The sequence below is a fragment of the Octopus bimaculoides genome, chromosome 21 (genome assembly GCF_001194135.2).
Source record: "Octopus bimaculoides isolate UCB-OBI-ISO-001 chromosome 21, ASM119413v2, whole genome shotgun sequence".
Lineage (NCBI taxonomy): Eukaryota > Metazoa > Mollusca > Cephalopoda > Octopoda > Octopodidae > Octopus > Octopus bimaculoides.
In genome coordinates, this window is record NC_069001.1 from 33800548 (window position 1) to 33820390 (window position 19843).

General features: G+C 34.6%; 1 protein-coding gene across 2 annotated transcripts in view; it reads right to left on the reverse strand.

The window, feature by feature from the left end:
• Window positions 1-361: 361 nt before the first annotated feature.
• LOC106884503 (transcription factor E2F8) overlaps window positions 362-19843 on the reverse strand; it is a 45823-nt gene continuing 26341 nt past the window's right edge. The window contains exons 4-15 of one of the 2 annotated variants that reach the window (XM_052975415.1): window positions 16400-16440; window positions 12556-13156; window positions 11661-11740; window positions 11004-11134; window positions 10438-10573; window positions 9995-10086; window positions 8334-8418; window positions 7607-7750; window positions 7400-7471; window positions 5974-6042; window positions 4824-4967; window positions 362-3804 (exon numbers count right to left, since the gene is read on the reverse strand). In XM_052975415.1, coding sequence (XP_052831375.1) covers window positions 2294-3804; window positions 4824-4967; window positions 5974-6042; window positions 7400-7471; window positions 7607-7750; window positions 8334-8418; window positions 9995-10086; window positions 10438-10573; window positions 11004-11134; window positions 11661-11740; window positions 12556-13154 — 3063 coding nt within the window. In that variant the 5' untranslated portion in view covers window positions 13155-13156; window positions 16400-16440 and the 3' untranslated portion in view covers window positions 362-2293. Of the gene's footprint in view, window positions 3805-4823; window positions 4968-5973; window positions 6043-7399; window positions 7472-7606; window positions 7751-8333; window positions 8419-9994; window positions 10087-10437; window positions 10574-11003; window positions 11135-11660; window positions 11741-12555; window positions 13157-16399; window positions 16891-19843 lie in introns of those variants that run through there. The other variant, XM_014935923.2, reaches the window with a different exon arrangement.

The following is a 19843-nucleotide window of genomic DNA, read 5'->3' on the forward strand; positions in this document are numbered from 1 at the left end:
GTGGCACCACCACGAGTGCTTTACACCACCCGAGGGACTGGTCTTAACACTTCTGCTGCAACATAAATACACACACACACAAACATATTTCTTTGTTTGTGTTAACGTCCATGTAACTTGGCAGTTCAACAAAAAGACTGATAGAATAAGTACCAAGCTTAAAATAAAAAAAAAAAGCAAAATGTACTGGGAGCAATTCATTCAACTAAAAATTCTACAAAGCAGAGCTCCAGCGTGGGACACTTTCTAAAAAATAAAAGATTGTAACAGTAGAAACGGAAACTGGCTACTATAACCCTTGAAGCTTTCATGAAACACTCTTACACACTGAAACAAAGGAAAAGGAAAACAACAAAAAACATAAAGTTGATGTATTTTATTTCAATAAGAATTCACAAAATTTTGCAGCATAGAATTTATTAAAATAAAATATAGTTTTCTGAATTTGATTTTTTAAAAAAGAAATTTGCTGCTAAATTTATAAATAATTGCATGAGTATCAGTGAAAATGAGGAGTTGACATCACAAGATGGATATATTTATATATGTATAATATATATTATACATATTTATATAATATATCTATATGTTTAAATTTTTCCCTTATCACAGAATCTCTTAAGTCAACTTAATGCAAGATACAGAAACACTTTTGGCTGGAACCAACCATCAGTGACGCTTTTTAATGGAGATGGGTGTAAAAAAATAATAGTTCTCTTTAGGTTAATGAAGGGAAGGGAGAGGAGTGGGGGGAATGTATACAAAGGAATTCTTTGAAATGATCTGAGTATATATATATATATATATATATATACACACACACACACATACATATATATATATATATCTTGTGCAAGCTGTTTGACTATAGACTCTTTTGAAAAAAGAGAATTAATACGAGTTTGTTATCACAAAGAACATGTCAGAAAATCCACAAACAAGTAAGGGGTGGATGCGATCTCCGCATTTAACCACGTTCAGGATAGTAAAGAGGGGAAAAAAAAAAGTGGGTAACAATATTTTATATAAAAATATCTCTTATGAATAAATACTGATTGATTTGGTTGCCTAAACAGAACAGAAAGTGCTTAAAAATATATGTCTTTGTGAAATTACTTCTCAGGGGAAACGGCAAGATAGATATTCAAATTGGGAAGGGGGCGGAATTGATGACAAAAGCGAACTGGTGAAAAGAAAAATGGAATAATAAATTGAAGATGATGATGATGATAATGGCAAAGAGCGATGTGCAACGTGGACATTACAAGGGAGATAACCTATAGTATCATTAATGAAAAGTTGTATGCCCTTGAAGAGCTCTACTGTTCACAAAACCGTTGAGTATATTTAGTGAGAGAATTGAAAATTTCTCTTGGTACCGTAAAGAAAAAAAAAAATAAAAAAATTGCATTTAGTGACTGAGATCTTTAAAATATATCGTTATTGTTTCAGTTTGGAAATTATCTTTGGAACAACCTACGGTCATTAATACTCAACGAAATACATGTAGAATGATTAAAATCAGCAGGAGGGAAGATAACCTCAATATGAGGCGACTTATCACAGTCTATGGGGGTATATATAATCTGCAAGTTAGATTTGAGAAACCAGAACACATCTACTACACTAAGTCAATCTAACTCAACAGTAAATTTAAAGTGATGACACTAATAATCTGGTGCATACAACTTTTAGAAAACAACCCACATTTCGCTGTTAACTTTAGCATCATAACCTTAATTACAGAACACTGCTCAGCAGTAACAACAGTGTAAAGTGCTCAACTGAACAAAGTCAGTTATTTCCTTTCATTGGCCAACAATTTAAAAGTAACTTATATATATTTATATAAATATATATAAGTATTGAACCTGTCTGACTGAGGACAGTGGTAGCAAATATTATAAGATTTGATGAAGAAAATACTCCTTAAATTCACATTTTTTAAAATCCCAGCTAAAAGGTCTTTTAGAAAGCAGCTTGGCAATAGATTATAACATTCAAATAAAATATTAAGTAATAAAAAAATATAAATTAACTTTGGATATACTTCATTCTTTTGAGACATCTGGAATGACAAATACCAGGAAACTCTTTCTTTAATGGCTGACCTCAAGGCAAAAGGAGAATATAAAAGTGACTGATAAAATGATATTTATGATATCACATGTTCCAAACAGTTAAAGAGTTAATATTGCATTTACTCTTCGCTGATGGAGTTTATATACATAAACATAGCCCATAACAAGATCCCCTGTAGAAATGGAAAATGGAAAAGAAGAAAAAATAGAGATTATGGAGACTCAATTAAATTAAGTCGTCGAGCTGCACTGCTAGTACAAACTTGGGGTTTATCTTGTGTCAGGAGCTGGGGTTTGAGACGTTTTAAGTCAGACATCAAATTAGAATGAGAAGACGAAGTTTCTAAGTTGGGGTTTGGTGTATTGCGGAAGAAAGAGTTGGGTGTGGCAAATGTTGTTAAGTCGTCAAATAATGTACAGGGAGACTGGAAAAAGATCTGGCTGTTAGGGGTTGTTACTTGGTTTGGAAGAGTTATTGGTGTGGGAGTTTTCAAATGTGAATTACTATTGTTACTTGTAGATTGCACCAACTGAACTGGGGCCAATGTCATGGTGGGCTGGGAGACAGGAAAGGCAACTAAAGTTGGACTTGACTGTGGATTGTCAGTGATGGCAATGTTAGATACAGGAGACGAAGTAAATGTTAAAGGCATGACAATATGGGGACTGGAAAGCTGGTGCACCTTCACAGCTCTTGCAGAGATGCTGGCAAGTGTTGGAGTCATGTCAGTATTGGCATAGGCAAAGCTGTTGGTTGCTCCAGCAGGACTGGCAGTAACACTAGCCACAGCTAACAGAGGGAGCTGTACAACTGAAGAGGTTTGGTTAGAGATATGCATGAGCTTTGGTGTGGTTGGCTGGACATTGCACATGGAATGTTTGTTCATACAGCAGTTGCAGCCACACCCACCTTTAGGTGTAGTAGAAACAGCAGCAGCAGTAGTAGCAGTAGCTGCTGGTAACACAGCCTTGGAAGACTTGTCTTCCGATTCATGAACGGGAATGAGAGGTATAGCAAGATCATCGTCAGGAATAACAATGGGACAGTCTGAGTCAAAATATTTAGCAGCTTGAAATTCTGGCTCTAAATGTAAAGCTCTGTTGGGAGATTGTCGTTTGCTACTCTCAGAACTACCTGAGGGACTCTTCTGAAGATCAGCAGTTTCATCGTTGTCTTTATAATTTTCTTGAACTCGCCGTTTTTTCAAAAGTGGCTCACCTGGCAAGGAGGTTTCTGTTGGTTTTAAATTCTCTGAAACGGCATGCTTTTCTGACTGGTCCGCTGAAGGAGAAGACTGAGTTGAGGCATCCACTAATGACGTGGGTAAATTAGAGGCGACTGGAATTGGATCTTTCAAAGATTTTAAAACCGCTTCCATTTGTTTAGCTGTCAGATTGTTGTTTGTGGAATGCTTAATTAAAGAATGAGAACATTCTACTCTGGGACTAAGCATCTTAGGAGCTGCCGGGGCAGATGAGCTCTGCAAGATTTTTGATGCACCAGTTGAAGCAGCTGTATTACCTGGTATGGGAATGCTAACCTCTGAAATAGCTGTACTAGCAGCAGACCCATCACTGCAAGAAGCATTTACAGACTTAGAAACAGAGGCAGAATGATTGGCATTTGGAAGAACATGATATCCATGTATCTCATTTCCCTTCTGTACAAAGATTATATGCTGGGCATTACTTTCTTTCCTTTGCTGAATGGACTGGCACCACTCTGAAACAAACAATAACAATATTAAAGTTTTGGAAATAAAATTCAATTAATAACTTTGTAAGAAAATCTATCCTATGTGTGATACAAGCTATAAACGAACTTCAGTTTCGGTTCCTATAACTCTTGAAAGCTATTGTTTAACATATATGATCTTCAGACTATCCACTTAAATCCTCCTAAAATTTAATAAAGCTAATATTTCAATATCCCACTGATAAACGATTATTAATCTCAGTCTCTGAAGCTAGAATACTGATCAAATATTGGTTTACAGATTAACTTAACATTGCCCAACAAATGGCAGCCTTGTCAAATATTAACTCTTCAAGTCTTGTACAATGAGTAGCTGTAACCGCATCATTGTTTTGGGCCATGAAACAGGAGCTAAGTACTCTTCTGTGTGCCAAATACAAAGTTTAACCTCATTTTATTGTTGTCTCTTCAAACTTTGGATTTTCTCACAGGCAAACCACAAGCAGTAAGTTAGAATTTGGGAATTTCTTTTTTTTAAAGTGTCACCATTATAGGTATTTATACTTCAGTGAAATTAAGAAATCAACTTGTAAATAAACGAAACCCTCGAATCCATCACTGTATATACACACACACAGTCACATATCTATGTATGTTTTATGATAATCAAATCAAATTTTCCTAATTTTCAGCTGCTCACCCAATCAGTATTTCTGCCAAATTTGTTAAAAATCTGTTCAACCGTTTTCCAGTAATTTTGCAAACAAACAGACAAAGACAAGAATACCCTGCTTTTGCTTAAGCATGCAAGGCAATAAATAAGCATTACATTTGACAGAGTAACCTAAATGTAGAAGCACTAAAAGCGATGAAGAAATCCTGTGCTGTTCATGGCTTTCCAAAGGGAATAGACAGGAAAAAAAAAGTTCACACTAAGTACTTTTCGTGTTAATTGCTTTGAAGCTCAATGTCGACTGAGAAACATTTGGCTTGTGATACTGTGAATTGATACAATACATACAAATACAAAGCAAATTTAAACTTACCAGCCTTACTTTCCTTCAGTGGTGTCGAAGGCTGAGAAAACAATTTCGTTCTTTCTTTCTCAGCCACTTCACAAATACTATCAAAAGATGAATGACGAGAGAATGACTTCTTTGATGTGATGGCGCCATGACAGAATAAATCATCTGGAATAAATATTTACATGAAAATTACATCAGTTTAATATATTTGGAAATATTTCATACAATAGAAGGGGGAAAAAAAAGAACAAAAGAAAAACATTTAAAGCAAAGAAATATTTTTTTTAGAAATTTGGAATTCCAAAAAAGAAAAAGAAATCAAATTATTTGAGATTTAGCATTAAGAATATGTTCAATTCTAAAAGCAACTGCAGTAAATAGCAACAATAGAAACATATGCAGATTTCCAAAAGCAGAAATTTACACACACACATATGCTGGAGTGCAGTTCTGTGTATGCTACACTATAACCAATTACACACACACTAATTTCTTGTGGAACAGACTATAGGAAGACAAGTCTTGACCTGCAGTGATGGGCAGTGGTGGAACATACAGGCATCACAAGCTGAAATTATGTAATTGCAAACCTGCACACTGGACACTTGAGATATTAGCCACTTCTCTAAACTATGGACATGGAGAAATTCAAGTGACCAAGCAGCCCTTTGCAAGCATAGCACTGGTTACCTAGAAAAGTGGTATAGACAAAGCTGGCTGAATTCTGGAAGTGAGCAGCAACCCCAAGCCTTCTCTTTGCAAACTTCTTTGATATACCAAGAATTTTACAGCTTTCCAAGTGAACATGATTGACTTTTGATCATTATCATCATTTAACGACCATTTTCCATGCTTGCATGGGTCAGAAGGCTTGAGAGCATCCAGCAAGCAGCAGGGTTGCACTGAGCTCCAACGTCAGCTTTGGCATGGTTTCTACTGCTGGATGCTCTTCCTAAAGCCAACCACTTTACAGTGTGTACTGAGTGTCTTTTTTTTTTACCAAGCCATCAACGCAAGTGCAGTTGCCAAGTAACTTGCAAGACAGAAAACGAACTGGAAAGAGCCCCTTCATCTAAATAGAAGTGGGGTGGGGGAGGAGTATATGAGAGGAGGAGGTGGTTTGTTGAGAAGCTGTTAAGACCTTAAGTTTAACAACAAAACTAAAATGTACCTTGTGATGTCAAAGGACTGTCACCCAGATGTCCTGATTTTCCAGGTTTGTTGTTGAGAATGTTAGCAACTGAAAAATAAATAAATAGGACATTAACAGAAATATGCTACATTGCAACAAAACAAATTTGTATATTTTTCTGCAATACAAAAGTGGATAGCTAAACCCTTTCATTACTATATTCCTCTTGAAATACACTACCCTTGTTTTAATTGTGGAAATAATGAAAGAAACTCTGCCAAATCAGATTGGAGCCTGGTGTAGCCATCTGGTTTCACCAGTCCTCAGTCAAATCGTCCAACCCATGCTAGCATGGAAAGTGGACGTTAAACGACGATGATGATTAATAAAAGAATTGTCCTATGTTTGAAATATAAATTTTGAGAGGAAGCTTTGAATCTATATCACTTTTAAAATGGGAAGTTTGTATGATAAAATCACAGATAGTCTTAAGTGGGCTAATATCAAAAGGGGTAAACAGTTTGTGGTTGCTACCACAACAAAACAAGGCACACAAAATGCTGACAAACATTTCTATATTTAGATTTTATACCAGATTTAGGGTTCAATATCTAGGTTGCATTATCTGAAGCTAGGGTGTGCAAGATTAGAAATAAATGAAGATGGACAATGTCTGCACAGAAGTGGATGTTGTTAGAGAGATGGTGGCAAGTAGTTCGTTGACAGACAAGTGAAATAAATATTGCAGCAATATGCAAGCTTTGATGTTTATTCACAAATTAACTTTTATTGAAGAAGACTAGAGACAAATAATTTTCCAGCAGCAACTACATCATGTCCAATATATCGTTCTTATTCAAGATGATATTGCATATAATCTGAGGGAGATTTTGTCTGCACAGCAAAACAGGATCTATGGAAGAATGTCACAGATGCAGCTAAATGAGAGCAAATGGGCCGTTGAAGCATGAGGTCTGTATTTAGGTAGGAGTTACAGAAGAGTTATGTCTCTTTAATGTTTTAAATGAACAACTACTAAAATTGTCATTAGTGTGTGATGGGCAGGGGGTTATAGTGTGGTTCTATATGCTTAAGTAAAAAAAGTATTAACTATTGATATCAATCAACGATGAAACTGCACCTCATTCTATGATACAAGCTTCCTGTTTTAACTCTTCTTATCATATTTCTGTTAAAATATATACACTGTCATTGTTTCAGTTAATATTGAAAATAATGAAGAATTTAGAAAATAACTTATATTCCATCAAAATTTCATGTTAATTTGTTCCAAACAACAGCCTAATACTGACAAAGTTATTTTACTAATTTTTTACGTTCAAACAAAAGTACAGAATATGGACTGAAATATGGAAAGAAAAGGATTAAAAAAACTGGAACTAAATAGAAATCAGCATAAATTTGGAAAATTCAAAATGTTAAAAAAAATAATTCTATAACTTACTTTTTTGATTTTTGACACAGTCAAGCAAAGAATGCCTGGAACTTGGTCTGTGACATCCATCAGTGCTACAAGCTGAATTCAAACAAAATTATTAGTGTTAAGATACTGGGGGTGAGATAGACAGAAATTATGAGAATAGGAGCAATAAAGATGGAGAAATTACAGAGAGAGAGAGAGAGAAAGAAAAACAAAAGCAAGGCAACTTACTACTGATGTCAGTTGAACTGTCTACTTCAGGCCCGATATACTTGAATGCTGGCTTCCTACCCCGAATCTCTGTGACGTGAATTTTACGGATTAACCCTAAACTGGTCAAGATGTTAGCGATATCATAAAGACGGCGGATTTTTGCTGGAAGGAAAATAAAATATAAAAAAAAAATAAGACAAACTATACAAGGTGACAGAAGAACAACATAACACAGGAAGATACACTAATCAGATAGCTATTATCAATATGTATCGATACTAATATGATCACTGCTATTATTCCTTACATACATCAACAGTATGAATGTCACAACTGATTTGGATAGATGAGCATGTATGTGTGTGTGTGCCTGTGTTTATGTACACACACATGCATGTGTCTGTATGTTGCAGGCAGGGCTATACTTTCTAGTTCCTTTTCACTGCTTGGTACCATGAGCAGTTGCCCTGTACACTAGCAAAAGGTCAATCAATGCCTTGTAAGAGAAAGTGGCATGTTTACATTCTGCCTCCCTGTATGAAACCACTTTAAAAAAATTGGTGATGCTATGTTGCATTCTCTGTTGATAAATCATGCTGTAGATCTGTGCTTTTGAAAACAAGTTAACTATAAAGCCTCTTACATAAAAGAAACAGGTAAGGCAAAGTTATAAAAGGCATCCAAGTTGTAAAATAATGCCTTAAAGACAGATCTAAAGAATGAATGAATCAAATGTTAAACTCACTTTTGAATTTAGAATTTTCAGTTTTATCTACCGTCATGTTACCAATCAGGATTTTTGCTGCCAAATCGAGATTTACTGTTTTGGGCTGGAAAAGAAAATAATCATCGTTTAATATTATATACATAGGTGATATCTAAGGTGGTGGACTGGCATTATTGTTAGCATGTCAGGCAAAATGCTTAGCGGCATTTTGTCCGACTTTACATTCTGAGTTTCCAGATTTCACTGAGGTCAATTTTGCCTTTCATCTGTTTGGGGTTGATGTAACTGACTTAGCCCAACCCCTGAACTTGCTGGCCTTGAATTTGAACCCAATATCATATACATTAGTGAGACAGCGAAGGGTAAAGAGGGATCTTCAGCCTTGTAGGTGACAATATTTCTTAAGCCAGTGCGATGGTAAAATTCACTGTGCTGTAAAGTGGTTGGTGATTGGGCACCCAAGTGTAGAAAGATAGTTTCCTCATTGCTAAGTATTTTTGGATTGAATTGCCCATATTTAGTTCACTGAAGGCTTCAGCATGTTCTCTCCACCAACCACAGTCTTACATGTAAGCCATGAATTTAATCTTGAGATCATACTGGTTTGATGAGTTTACTCTGCCACACTGGCTTGGCAGAAGAATGTAGTTTACATATTCATAGCCAGGAGTAATTAAGTCAATTACATTGAATCCAGCATTCAACTGGTATTTAATTTTATTGATACCGAAAGGATGAAAGATGAAGTAGATCAGTGGTTCTCAAAGTAGGCAGTATTGCCCTCCTGGGGGCAGTGGAAAGTTCCATTGAAGAAAAGTGGGGTGATAATGGGGATAGAGATTCATGTAAAAACAACAAAATAATGGGTTAATTAGGTTAAGTTTTAATTTGTGAAATACAGTTGCTTTGGATTTGCTTCCGAAAGCAGTCTATGTTTGTGATGGTTAGTTGGGGTGGAGGCACTAGGAAAGTAGCCTGGGTGTCAAGGGGGCGGCAACCCGAAAATGTCTGAGAATCACTGAAGTAGATCTTGATTGAATTTGAACTCAGAATGTAGCAAGGAAAGAAATACCTCTAAGTCTTTTGCCTGGTGTGTTAACAATTCTGCCAGCTTACTGCTGAAGTGTATCACATGATAAACAAATACAGGTCAACATGAAAATATAGGAATAAAACGATCCAGCAAGAAATTGTAGAGCAGTATCAAACATGAAACTTGCAGTTGACTGAATAACTGATTTAACTCTTGGCCAAGTCTCAGGTTGGGCTTGACTAAACAGAGTCAAAAAAATAGTCCATTTTGTGTTCTATCATTTGTTTATTGTCCATTTTAAGAAATAGATGTAGGCAGAATTTTACAGCCAGATATTCTTCCTGTCACCTGTTCTAAGGTTTCAAAAACACAGAGTGACTCGTCATAATGTCAACATCATAGCTGTTTCATCCAAGCAGTGACAAGCATGGAATATCAACATTCACACAATGGTTTCCCTCTACCTAGTTTGTTCAAAAGACTTTAGTCAACCTGGGGCTATAGTAGAAGACACTTGCTCAAGGCGTTGCACAGTGGGACTGAACTCAAAAACCACATGGCTGCAAAAACAAGCATCTTAGCCACACAAGAGTCATGAATAAACACAAATAGAAAATGTAAAGCAAACAAAATAAACAGAACTTACCTTTAAAACTAGAAACAACATCAAAAATTTCTGGCTCATAATACCTAATGACTTTTCGAGAAACTTGGGTATGTTGGATAAATTTGAGATATCTGTAAAATGAAAAGAAATTCCTTTAGTATAAATGATAATGAAGTCTCATATAAAGAATATTTTTTAAAACCTTTTAGCATTTAAACTGGCCAGATCCAGTCTCTCACACATATCCTACAATGTTCTTGCAAACTGCATGGCAATCTCACTATCGCTGGTGATATAAAATAGCACCCAGTACATTTCACGCTGTTGAAATTGGGGTGTACCTAATATGCATGTGCATCTTTTATGCCATGAAATACAGCATTCAATAATATACAGCCACAACTATAATAAACTCTACATTGAAGGGTGACAATTCTCAAGAAAGAGGCCGTGACACTGAATTTTTTTTGTGTGCTTCTTACCTTGATCAGATTCAGAGAAGTTATCCAAGTCATTTGTTGATGAATAAGAGCGAGAATTATCAACTAATTCTTTCTTTAGTTCATATTCTTTCAGTCGATTCATTTGTTCTCGAAAACCCTCTTGCTCAGCTAAGGCCTAAACAATAAACAGAAATATGAAAATACTATCAAGAAACACAAGGAAGCGTATTTATACAGTAATGGATAAATTTACTTGACAAAATCAGCTTTTGAAGTCTCCAGTGTCACCTTTTTTTATATGTAAAATGGTTAGTTCCTGGATTCTTAGTCAGGAATTGAAACTTTATCCTAATTTTTTCTGTGAGATTCTGTCCACTGTTTTTGGAATTTGTAGATGAGTCAACAACAATATTAGAGAAATTTTTACATATGAATTAAATCTAGATTTATGTAAAGAAATAGAATGCATAAATGCATCATTTTGTCTTTCTAGGGCACACCAGTAAATGGAAAGTAAAAATAGAGGAGATCTGGCATTGGTATGTAGTTACTTTGTCAAAATTGATAAGGACCTGATGAAAGAAAGCAATCAGTCATATGGTTACCTTTAGTTTGGCGAGTGTTGTACACAAATTTGTCTTTCCATGCCATGCATATTTATTTTTGGCCACCCTACTGACTATTTCCACACTCTCCAGCACATTAACAATATCATATATTCGACGCCGGCCAACAGCTATTGAAAGAAAAGAAATAATGACAATTAATGGACACACTGAAAGAAATTTATTTAATTAGTGAAGGTCATATCTAATTGTATTGTTTAAAAGAAAAAAGATTGATCATTTCCATTAACACAGAAACAAATTGTGAAAGTCAATTAACTAGATTAATAAAAGTAAATCAACAAGACAGTTTAAACAGTCATAAAATTAATATAAATGTCTAGACAATTAATAATCTATGAAACTCGCTGAACACTTTTGAAGTAAAACCATATTAATGAAGAGATAATTAGCAATAGCTGAGTGGATATGATACCATTCTATGAGGAGTTTGTAAAACAACTTTAGTTGCACTTAAAGAATGGTGGCATTAATCTTTATCACAATTCAGCTGGCAGCATTACATTTGACAAAGTAGTCTGAATGCAAAAGGGTTAAACAGCTGTAAACAAGTTAAGAAATTACACAAATTTTGCAAGATAACTGTTGGACAACACTCATTCTGTAAAACAGAAACAGTTTCTTCCAGTTACTTACATAGATCACGTGCGACTTCATCCAGTGATATATCAATACCAGCATTTTGATCAGGATAATTGGGATATTTGGCTAAAAATCTGAAGATAAAATAAGTAAAAAATAAATACATACAATTAAGCAAAAATTGTAAATTTCTATTGTTGCTTAGATTATGATAAAAAAACTAAAGAAAAACCAATAATTATCACTTTGAAAACTTATTACTTGGATTGTTTGTGCGTGTATTGACTACAAACTATATATATATGGAAACCAATTTTTTTAGCAATAATACTGTTATCAAAGAGATTCTGTGATTTACAATTTCATCAAATGTAGAAAACTAAGGATCAATATTAAGTTAAATTTAGCCCAAGACAGACTTTGATCTACATCCATTAATCTGGAATTTCACAATTTATCATAAATAGGGAAAACAAAATGAATAGAAGACTATGTTGATAATGACTGCTCACAAACATTGAGGATCAATATAACTATGGATTTTCACTGTTATTTACTGTCGACACAAGATATTAAAATTTCATGCATATCTTATAATAATCATTTCTAATACAGGCACAAGGCCTGAAATATTGGGGGAAGTGGAGAGTTAATAACCCCAGCACTTCACTGGTACTTGTTTTACTGATACTAAAAAGATGAAAGACAGAGCTGACCTTGGCAGAATCTGAACTCAGAACATTAAGTTGGAAGAAATGCTGAGCCTTTTGCCCGATGCACTAATGATTCTGCCAGTTTGTCGCCTTTGCTTGAATGTTCCAGTGAACAAGAGGGTATAAGGAAAAATTTTTAACTGAGGTAGGATTTGTTATAAAAAAGTTACTGTAAAGATATTTAATTGCTAAGATAGAAGATATATAAAGTGGAAAAAAGAAAACCATTTTCTTACTTTTGGCATAAAAGTCCAAGAGATTTCTCTTTTCGGGAACCAGTGGTGAACAGTTTCCCTGAATCAGTATCTTGGATGAAATTATTCTCTTTGAGGAGTCCATGAGGAGACTCTGGCTGGCTGCAATCACACTGAGACAATAGATGCCTGTTACTTTCTTCTTCTAGCAATAAGTCCCGCCGCCTTAGCTCAGGACTAACAGCACTTGAGAGCATTTTCAGGTTGGCAGTAGGAGTGAGTGGTGCTTCATGACATTCCCTTGAATCCCACTTCTTTTCTGGAGTGGCTGGTTGAGCTGGGCCCTCATCAATTAAGTAGGAAAGGCTAGTGTATGGTTTATAATCAATTACACTAGTAGAAAGTTTTGGATGGTGGAATTTTGTAGAATTCAAACAGTTCTCCTTATTGCATTTAGGACTGCAGAATACTGATTCTGTTTCTTGAAAATCAGCATTGGGTTTACATTTTGTCTGGCCATTGCTGGTCACATTTTCACATAGTGGTGTTCTTCTTGTAACTTTGTCCTGTTCTTCAGTTTCACCACCTAATTTATTGATTAGGTGAGCTGAAGCAGGGCAAGTTTCATTAACTGGAGCCATCTCTGTAATAATTGAGAGAAATATAATTGAGTTTAGACCATTAATACTATATAATCTAAGCTGTTAAAATGAGATTTAAGGAGATTATATCTAAAAGGTACAATTTTTTTCATTATAGATAGACTGAATGACAACTTTTCCAAATATTAACTGAAAGACACAAGGAAAAAAAATCAATACAAATCTATATTGCCTTCGTTTTGGTACTGCATATTTTAATATTTGCATCTTGTGATATTATTTTAATGAGAACAATTCAAAGAATTTCAGTTGGTGATAGAGGGATCTGGTGAAGAAACGGCCAGTTCATCTCGACTATTAAAATATTTTGCTAAATTACAGATGATGGAGTGATTCGTAAGATAGAGACAGAGTCCCATAAATATATCGGTTAGAAAGAAATCTTTAAGTTTTAAAAAATATTAAAAAATGTCTACACTTAGTCCAAGGGGGCTGTTTGCAGAGAAATGTAAGGGTTAAACCAAGAATGCCGTTAGCAAGAGATTGGCGTTAAAGAAAAGAAAGAGCGCAACAAGTCATGCACTTCATCGACAACTGGGTCGCAGGGCATTTCGTTAACTAACTTCTATAGACGGTTGATGAATAATATCTATGTCTATAGATATTATGTATATATCTATCTAGTTGTATGCCCGTGCATAAACGGTCAGAAGAGGTATAATCTCATGACATAACAGATCTTTGAAATATCAGACGCTGGTTTGAATAAAGTAACCGCCAACTCTACAGAAATGGTTTCACTAAATCCTGCAGCCGCCGTTAATTTAATAATTTGAAACAATTAAATGGTTAATTAACAGTCAGTACAATTAATGATCGCCAAAAATTATGCTGATGTGGAGGAAATGAAAATATTTCTTTGATGCATTCCGCTGGAGAGAAAAAAAAAATCGAAGACGCCATTTGATAAGAAATTGCAAGAATTAGTATAATTTCACTGGAAATAATACGTTACATCTATTTTAAAATTTAAAAAAATAATAATAATTGAAAAACACCCAAAATTATTTTATTGCAGTCCATGAAATGTGCAATACGCAAAGAATGGACTGTGATCCCTCAACACAATAGCATTGACCTTCCCTCCACCGTTCAAAATAATGGGCGCCAACAACTACGAGGAATGGTGGATTTGGCGGAAAGTGATCCATAATCTACATGGGTAAAGTAACAGTGTAAGAATTCGTATTGAAGAGAATTCTTCAAGGACATAGATTTGTAATTACGCTTGACCGACCATCATCTGAAAATTTGGCGGGGCGAAATTGTGACAAAGTTTAGTCAGCTGTAGACCGGTGATCGCTCCCTCGCCCCCACAGACAGGATTCAGTCGGTCGGCGGTCGCCAATGCCGGGGGATAATGGGCTGACATAACGCGACTAATTGTTATATATATATATATATATATATATATATATTTATATTTCAAAGCAGAAGCAATAAGAATAATATCTTAAAGTAAAATTAGATTAGTATTTTATATTTCAGAAAAGTATAGAACTCAAGTAGTGATGAATGGAAAATTTTGGTGAAGTTTTCGAAAGAAAAGTATCCAGAAGCAATAACCAGGGCTAAATTTTAAATTTCGAGGGAAAAGTTTTGAATTCAATACAACTGCATCAAAGCTGCATATGGAATGCATGCAAATGTTATTTAAAATATGCAACAGCAAATTTATATATATATATAAAGAAAAAATAAAAAACTACAAAAGCAACCATAATCACACACTTATGCAACAAAATTATAACAAACTATTTTAATTGTGTTTTCAAATTTAGCAATATCTTAATTAAATTATCATCATTTAACGATTTCTTTAAATTTCTTACATGAAATCAAATTTAAAATGTTAAACAAATATTGAGATTTTCAAGCTTTTCTGAAGAAAAATGAGAAATAAAAAAACAGCACAGGTTCATAATAATAATAATAGTCAGCAATTATTATGCAGGTCCGAGAAAGTTAATTAGGTAACGTGGAGGGAAAACTAAGAAATCCAAGCTGTAACGTATGATGATGGGCGGCGGCGGTTGTGTATCTACATAAATAGCCCGGGGTGGCTGAAACAGAGCAAGGACCTCCCTCTCCACTTCACAATTACTAGACTAGAATATTAAAAATTAAAATTAATTATAATTCAAAAGGACAATATACTTAAGTAATGATTAAAAAAAAATAATAATCAAGTGTTTTAAGTGGGGCGAGAACTTAGGGCGGCCGAGTTTCTTATCCAGTTCTTCTCCCTGATTGTAGTCAGGTAGGATCAACAAGTTTGAAAGCGCCAAAGCTGACAACAAGCGCGCCGAGCCCTTAACTACTCGACATCAGGGAATATAAAACCAGGAGCAAAATACCTGGTATGGCCTGATGACGAAGATATTTGTTTTATATCAGAAATATACCAATATATTTTACATTAATACGAGATAAACGTCTGGCAACTATAAAATAATTCGATGTGCCAATGCAATGTTATATAAATAAATAAATATATATATATATACATATTCAAAACAATATCACTTGTCATATTACATATATATCAAACATCAAAATAGAGGCTTCAACAACCATCAAATTAATGTGTTTATATCAGACTTGATATTTAAATAGAGCAATGTATTTTCAAATTACAATCGCAATAAATACTATCATAAATAGATAGATTAACGTTGATGATTTCTGTTTCTGAATATATTATATTAAGGAACGTACAAATCATTGTTATACTATTCAAAGTTTACTAGTGATATACAAATGTCAGTTACAACTTCAAATTAACATTAACCTAACTATAACCTCAACCATTATTAATCGTTGTGATCTGAAGTATATTTTACAAATTTACTATTACTTAGATTACACAAAGTCAAGAAGTTTTAGACACAGCTAACTAAAAAAAAAGCGGTGATATTTAGTCTGTCCACAAAAATTAACCTTGAAGTAGTCATAATCTCATTTCAAATAATTACACATGTTGATATCATCGACTAAGACTATTATTTCTAGAGAAAAGGGAAATAATAAATGACATACAGCTCTCGGCAGAAAGGACATTAACACTAACTGAAATGGAATCGAAACCGGGTCGATGACTTTTAAAGGATCATTATTTCCTATAGCGATCATTATGTACACCCTCATATTCTCATAATTATATACGATCGATCACGATAATGATTTTGGAGAGGAATAAAAAGAAAAGTAAAGATAGATCTTACCGTCTCGGTTAAGATTGAACCGCTGCCAACAAACTTTACATCTACGATCGTCCACAAACACAGCAATTTCCACACGGTATGAAGGATTGAAGTGACATCGAATAGAGAAAGAAATAGACCCCGTTTGGATAAAGAAGAGAAATGTATGAACGTTAAAAAAAACCCTAAAGAAGCACAGATGACAGAAACCAAGTCTGAAAAAAAGTTTTGGTGGGTTTGCAAGTTGTGCAGTAAAAGCGACACAGGACAGAAATAAACTCTAATTAAAATTGGCGCGCAGCGTTTGTACGAAGCCGGGTCAGCCCTCTCTTCTCAGCTACTCAAACAATTGACCAATCAGCGAGCTCGGCGCCGACTTTGATTGACAGTGCTGTGACCAATAACAATACAACTGTGCCCGCGTGTCGTCATTGCAGCATACCTATACATAGACTCAGTAGTAACTTCTGTCATCCTCTCTACACTGACATGCCACTACACGCCGACTACATTTCTTAACATGCAGAAACAAATGAATATTCTCTCTCTCGCTCTCTCTCTTTATATATATATATATATTTACATACACACACACACGTATTTTTTTGTCGGTTCCACGTTTTTAAAGGGAGGGAAAGGAAAGAAAACAACTAGATATGTTTCAAAAGTAGATCACGAGACCGGTCACGTTTGTTGTATCTCCAAACTCATATTTCCCGCGATAATTGGATGGCTACCGCCTTGATTCCCCGCCAAATTTTACCATTTTTAAATCCATCACATCATATCACTACATCTTTAGCACTTCATATGTCATCAGTTCATGTTACAAAGCGTTTTTACAGTTGCTTCGACAAATCGATGCTATTTAATGCCATTAATATTCACTTGGAAGATAAATACGTGATGTATCTATTTACGATGTGATTTTATTATACTGATGTTTTACAGAGTTTCAATAAGTTTTTTCACCACTTTCCTACCATTTTAATGATGAAGAAATAAACAGACTATAAATTAATATTTGTTTCTTAACTAAAAAAAAATGTTTATATATTACATATACATTTCAAAGACGTTTTCTGCAGTTTGCAATTAGTTTGTTAAATATAAGTACAAGTACTATTTTGATTAGTTTTCTTCGTATAAGCTGTTTTAATTTTCACATAAGCTTTTCTTTCTTTCAGTGAATACTTAAAACTAGCATAAGTTCAAATTTAAAATTTGTTCTTATCAGCTACAGTCACATCCCCGAAGATTGCATCTTTGGAATCGCTTCGATAACGTTCTTCAAAATAACATTAATTTCCTTCAAAAGCTCTCCTTTTGATGTAGTGAGAAAGTATATTTTCACAATGTCAGAATGTAGAGAAAATGCTGCATCTAACTTATGTTAAGCAACTTATTCTATTATGTACATAGACAAACGAACGCATTGGCATTGATTTCGAAATAAGATACTGCACGTTCACAATTTCATATATGTGTGTGTGTGCCTGTGCGCGCGTGTTTCTAAGTCAAACATTCAAATGCCAATAGATTTCTGCTGAAAAAATACTTCCATTTCGAGAAATTTATTGAACAGATTTTAGTTCTCACAGTCCACCACTAGTATATGAGTGTTTCACCCTTCCTCTCTCCCTCCCTCTCTCTCTCTCTCTCTCTCTCTCTCTCTCTCTATATATATATAGTTCAGATATAGAACACAAATTTAGTCAGACAAAAATGTGTACATGTATGTGTGTATAGCCTATATAAAACTTAGATATATACATGTCAAATATAGTAGATCTTAATTTGTCTCACTCCACCTATATCATTACTAAAATGCCTCAACAAGTTTGAAAATTCACAACAGCCACATAGGCCATCATGATATAAAATAGAACAGAGTTGAAGGAGTAGGCAATATCACAATGAAAATATGACAAAATATATACATACACATGCAGGTCTCCCCCTCTAACTCAGTGTATGCATGTGTGTGTAAATATATATATATATAGTTTTAGGGAAAAGAACCAAGTTTCATGAACTCATCGATGAAAATCCACTATGACATATAGAAAAATTAATAATTAAAAGCACAATAAATGAGTATAATATAATTTTGGATTTTGTCCCTAATATATATATATATATATATATATATATATATATATATATATATATATATATATATATATATATATACATAATCAGTCAATAGTTCATAAATCTGAAAAGTAGTACTCTCTAAAACTTTAGAGCAGTAATACTTAAAATGTTGCTGGTCAGAGTTACAGAGGTTATGTGCCTCTGGCCAACATGTCTGACAAGTCTCCTACATCAAGGACTTTATGGGTGCGAAACCAAAGGTCACTGACTGACCAGAAGCCTTTTAAGTATATATATGTTAAAGATGGTTCTGTAAGGCATTGTTATACCTCACAATGCTTCGCCAAAACTCATCATTATCATTTAACATATAATCATATATATGTGGAAGTGTGTGTGGCCTTGTGGTCAGGATGCTGCGCTTGTGCAATTGCGGTTTCAATTCCTAAACTGGGCAGTGCATCGTGTTTTTGAGCAAAACACTTCATTTCACGTGGCTTCAGTCCATTTAGCTATGAGTTACCTTTTGATGGACTGGAGTTCTGTTTAGTGGGAATGTTATGACCTCACTCACTTAAATGCCTGCTCATCTATCCTGTGGAGTGGTATCATTTGAAAGGTACAACACTGCAAGGAAGCACACTGTGATCAGAATTGTGTAACAACATCTGATAGTCTGGTCAATCCCATGATAAAAAGGGAGCGGCAGAAGTAACGCCGTTCTTAAGGCGGCGAGCTGGCAGAATCGGTAGCATGTCGGGCGAAATGCTTAGCGGTATTTCATCTGTCTTTACGTTCTGAGTTCAAATTCCGCCGAGGCTGACTTTGCCTTTCATCCTTTCGGGGTCGATAGATTAAGTACCAGTTATGCATCGGGGTCGATCCAATCGACTTAATTCCTTTGTCCTTGTTTGTCAGCTCTGTGTATAGCCCCTTGTGGGCAGTAAAAAAATAAGAAGTAACGCCCTTTATATTTAGTAATTTTTATAAGTATATATGAGTGTGTATGTATATGGATGTATGAGTATATACATGTGAATACGAGTATGTGTGTTGGTAAGTATGTGTGTATAAATGTGTGAGTTTGCTGTTTAAAATCCCTATGCAGAATATGTGTGTGTGTGTGTTTGCAGTTTAAGATTCCTACTTACTAAAGGAACTCTGATACCAATAAAAGAACAGTTTGAAAACCACTTTTAAACAAGTAACTCAAAACAGAGTCACAATTTTTAAACACCTAATGATATATAAACATCTAATCATTAAAGTAGAAAACTTATGAATAACGGCCTTCCTATTAATTTTTCAGATACACACACACATACATATATATGCACACACATTCATATATATATATATATATATATA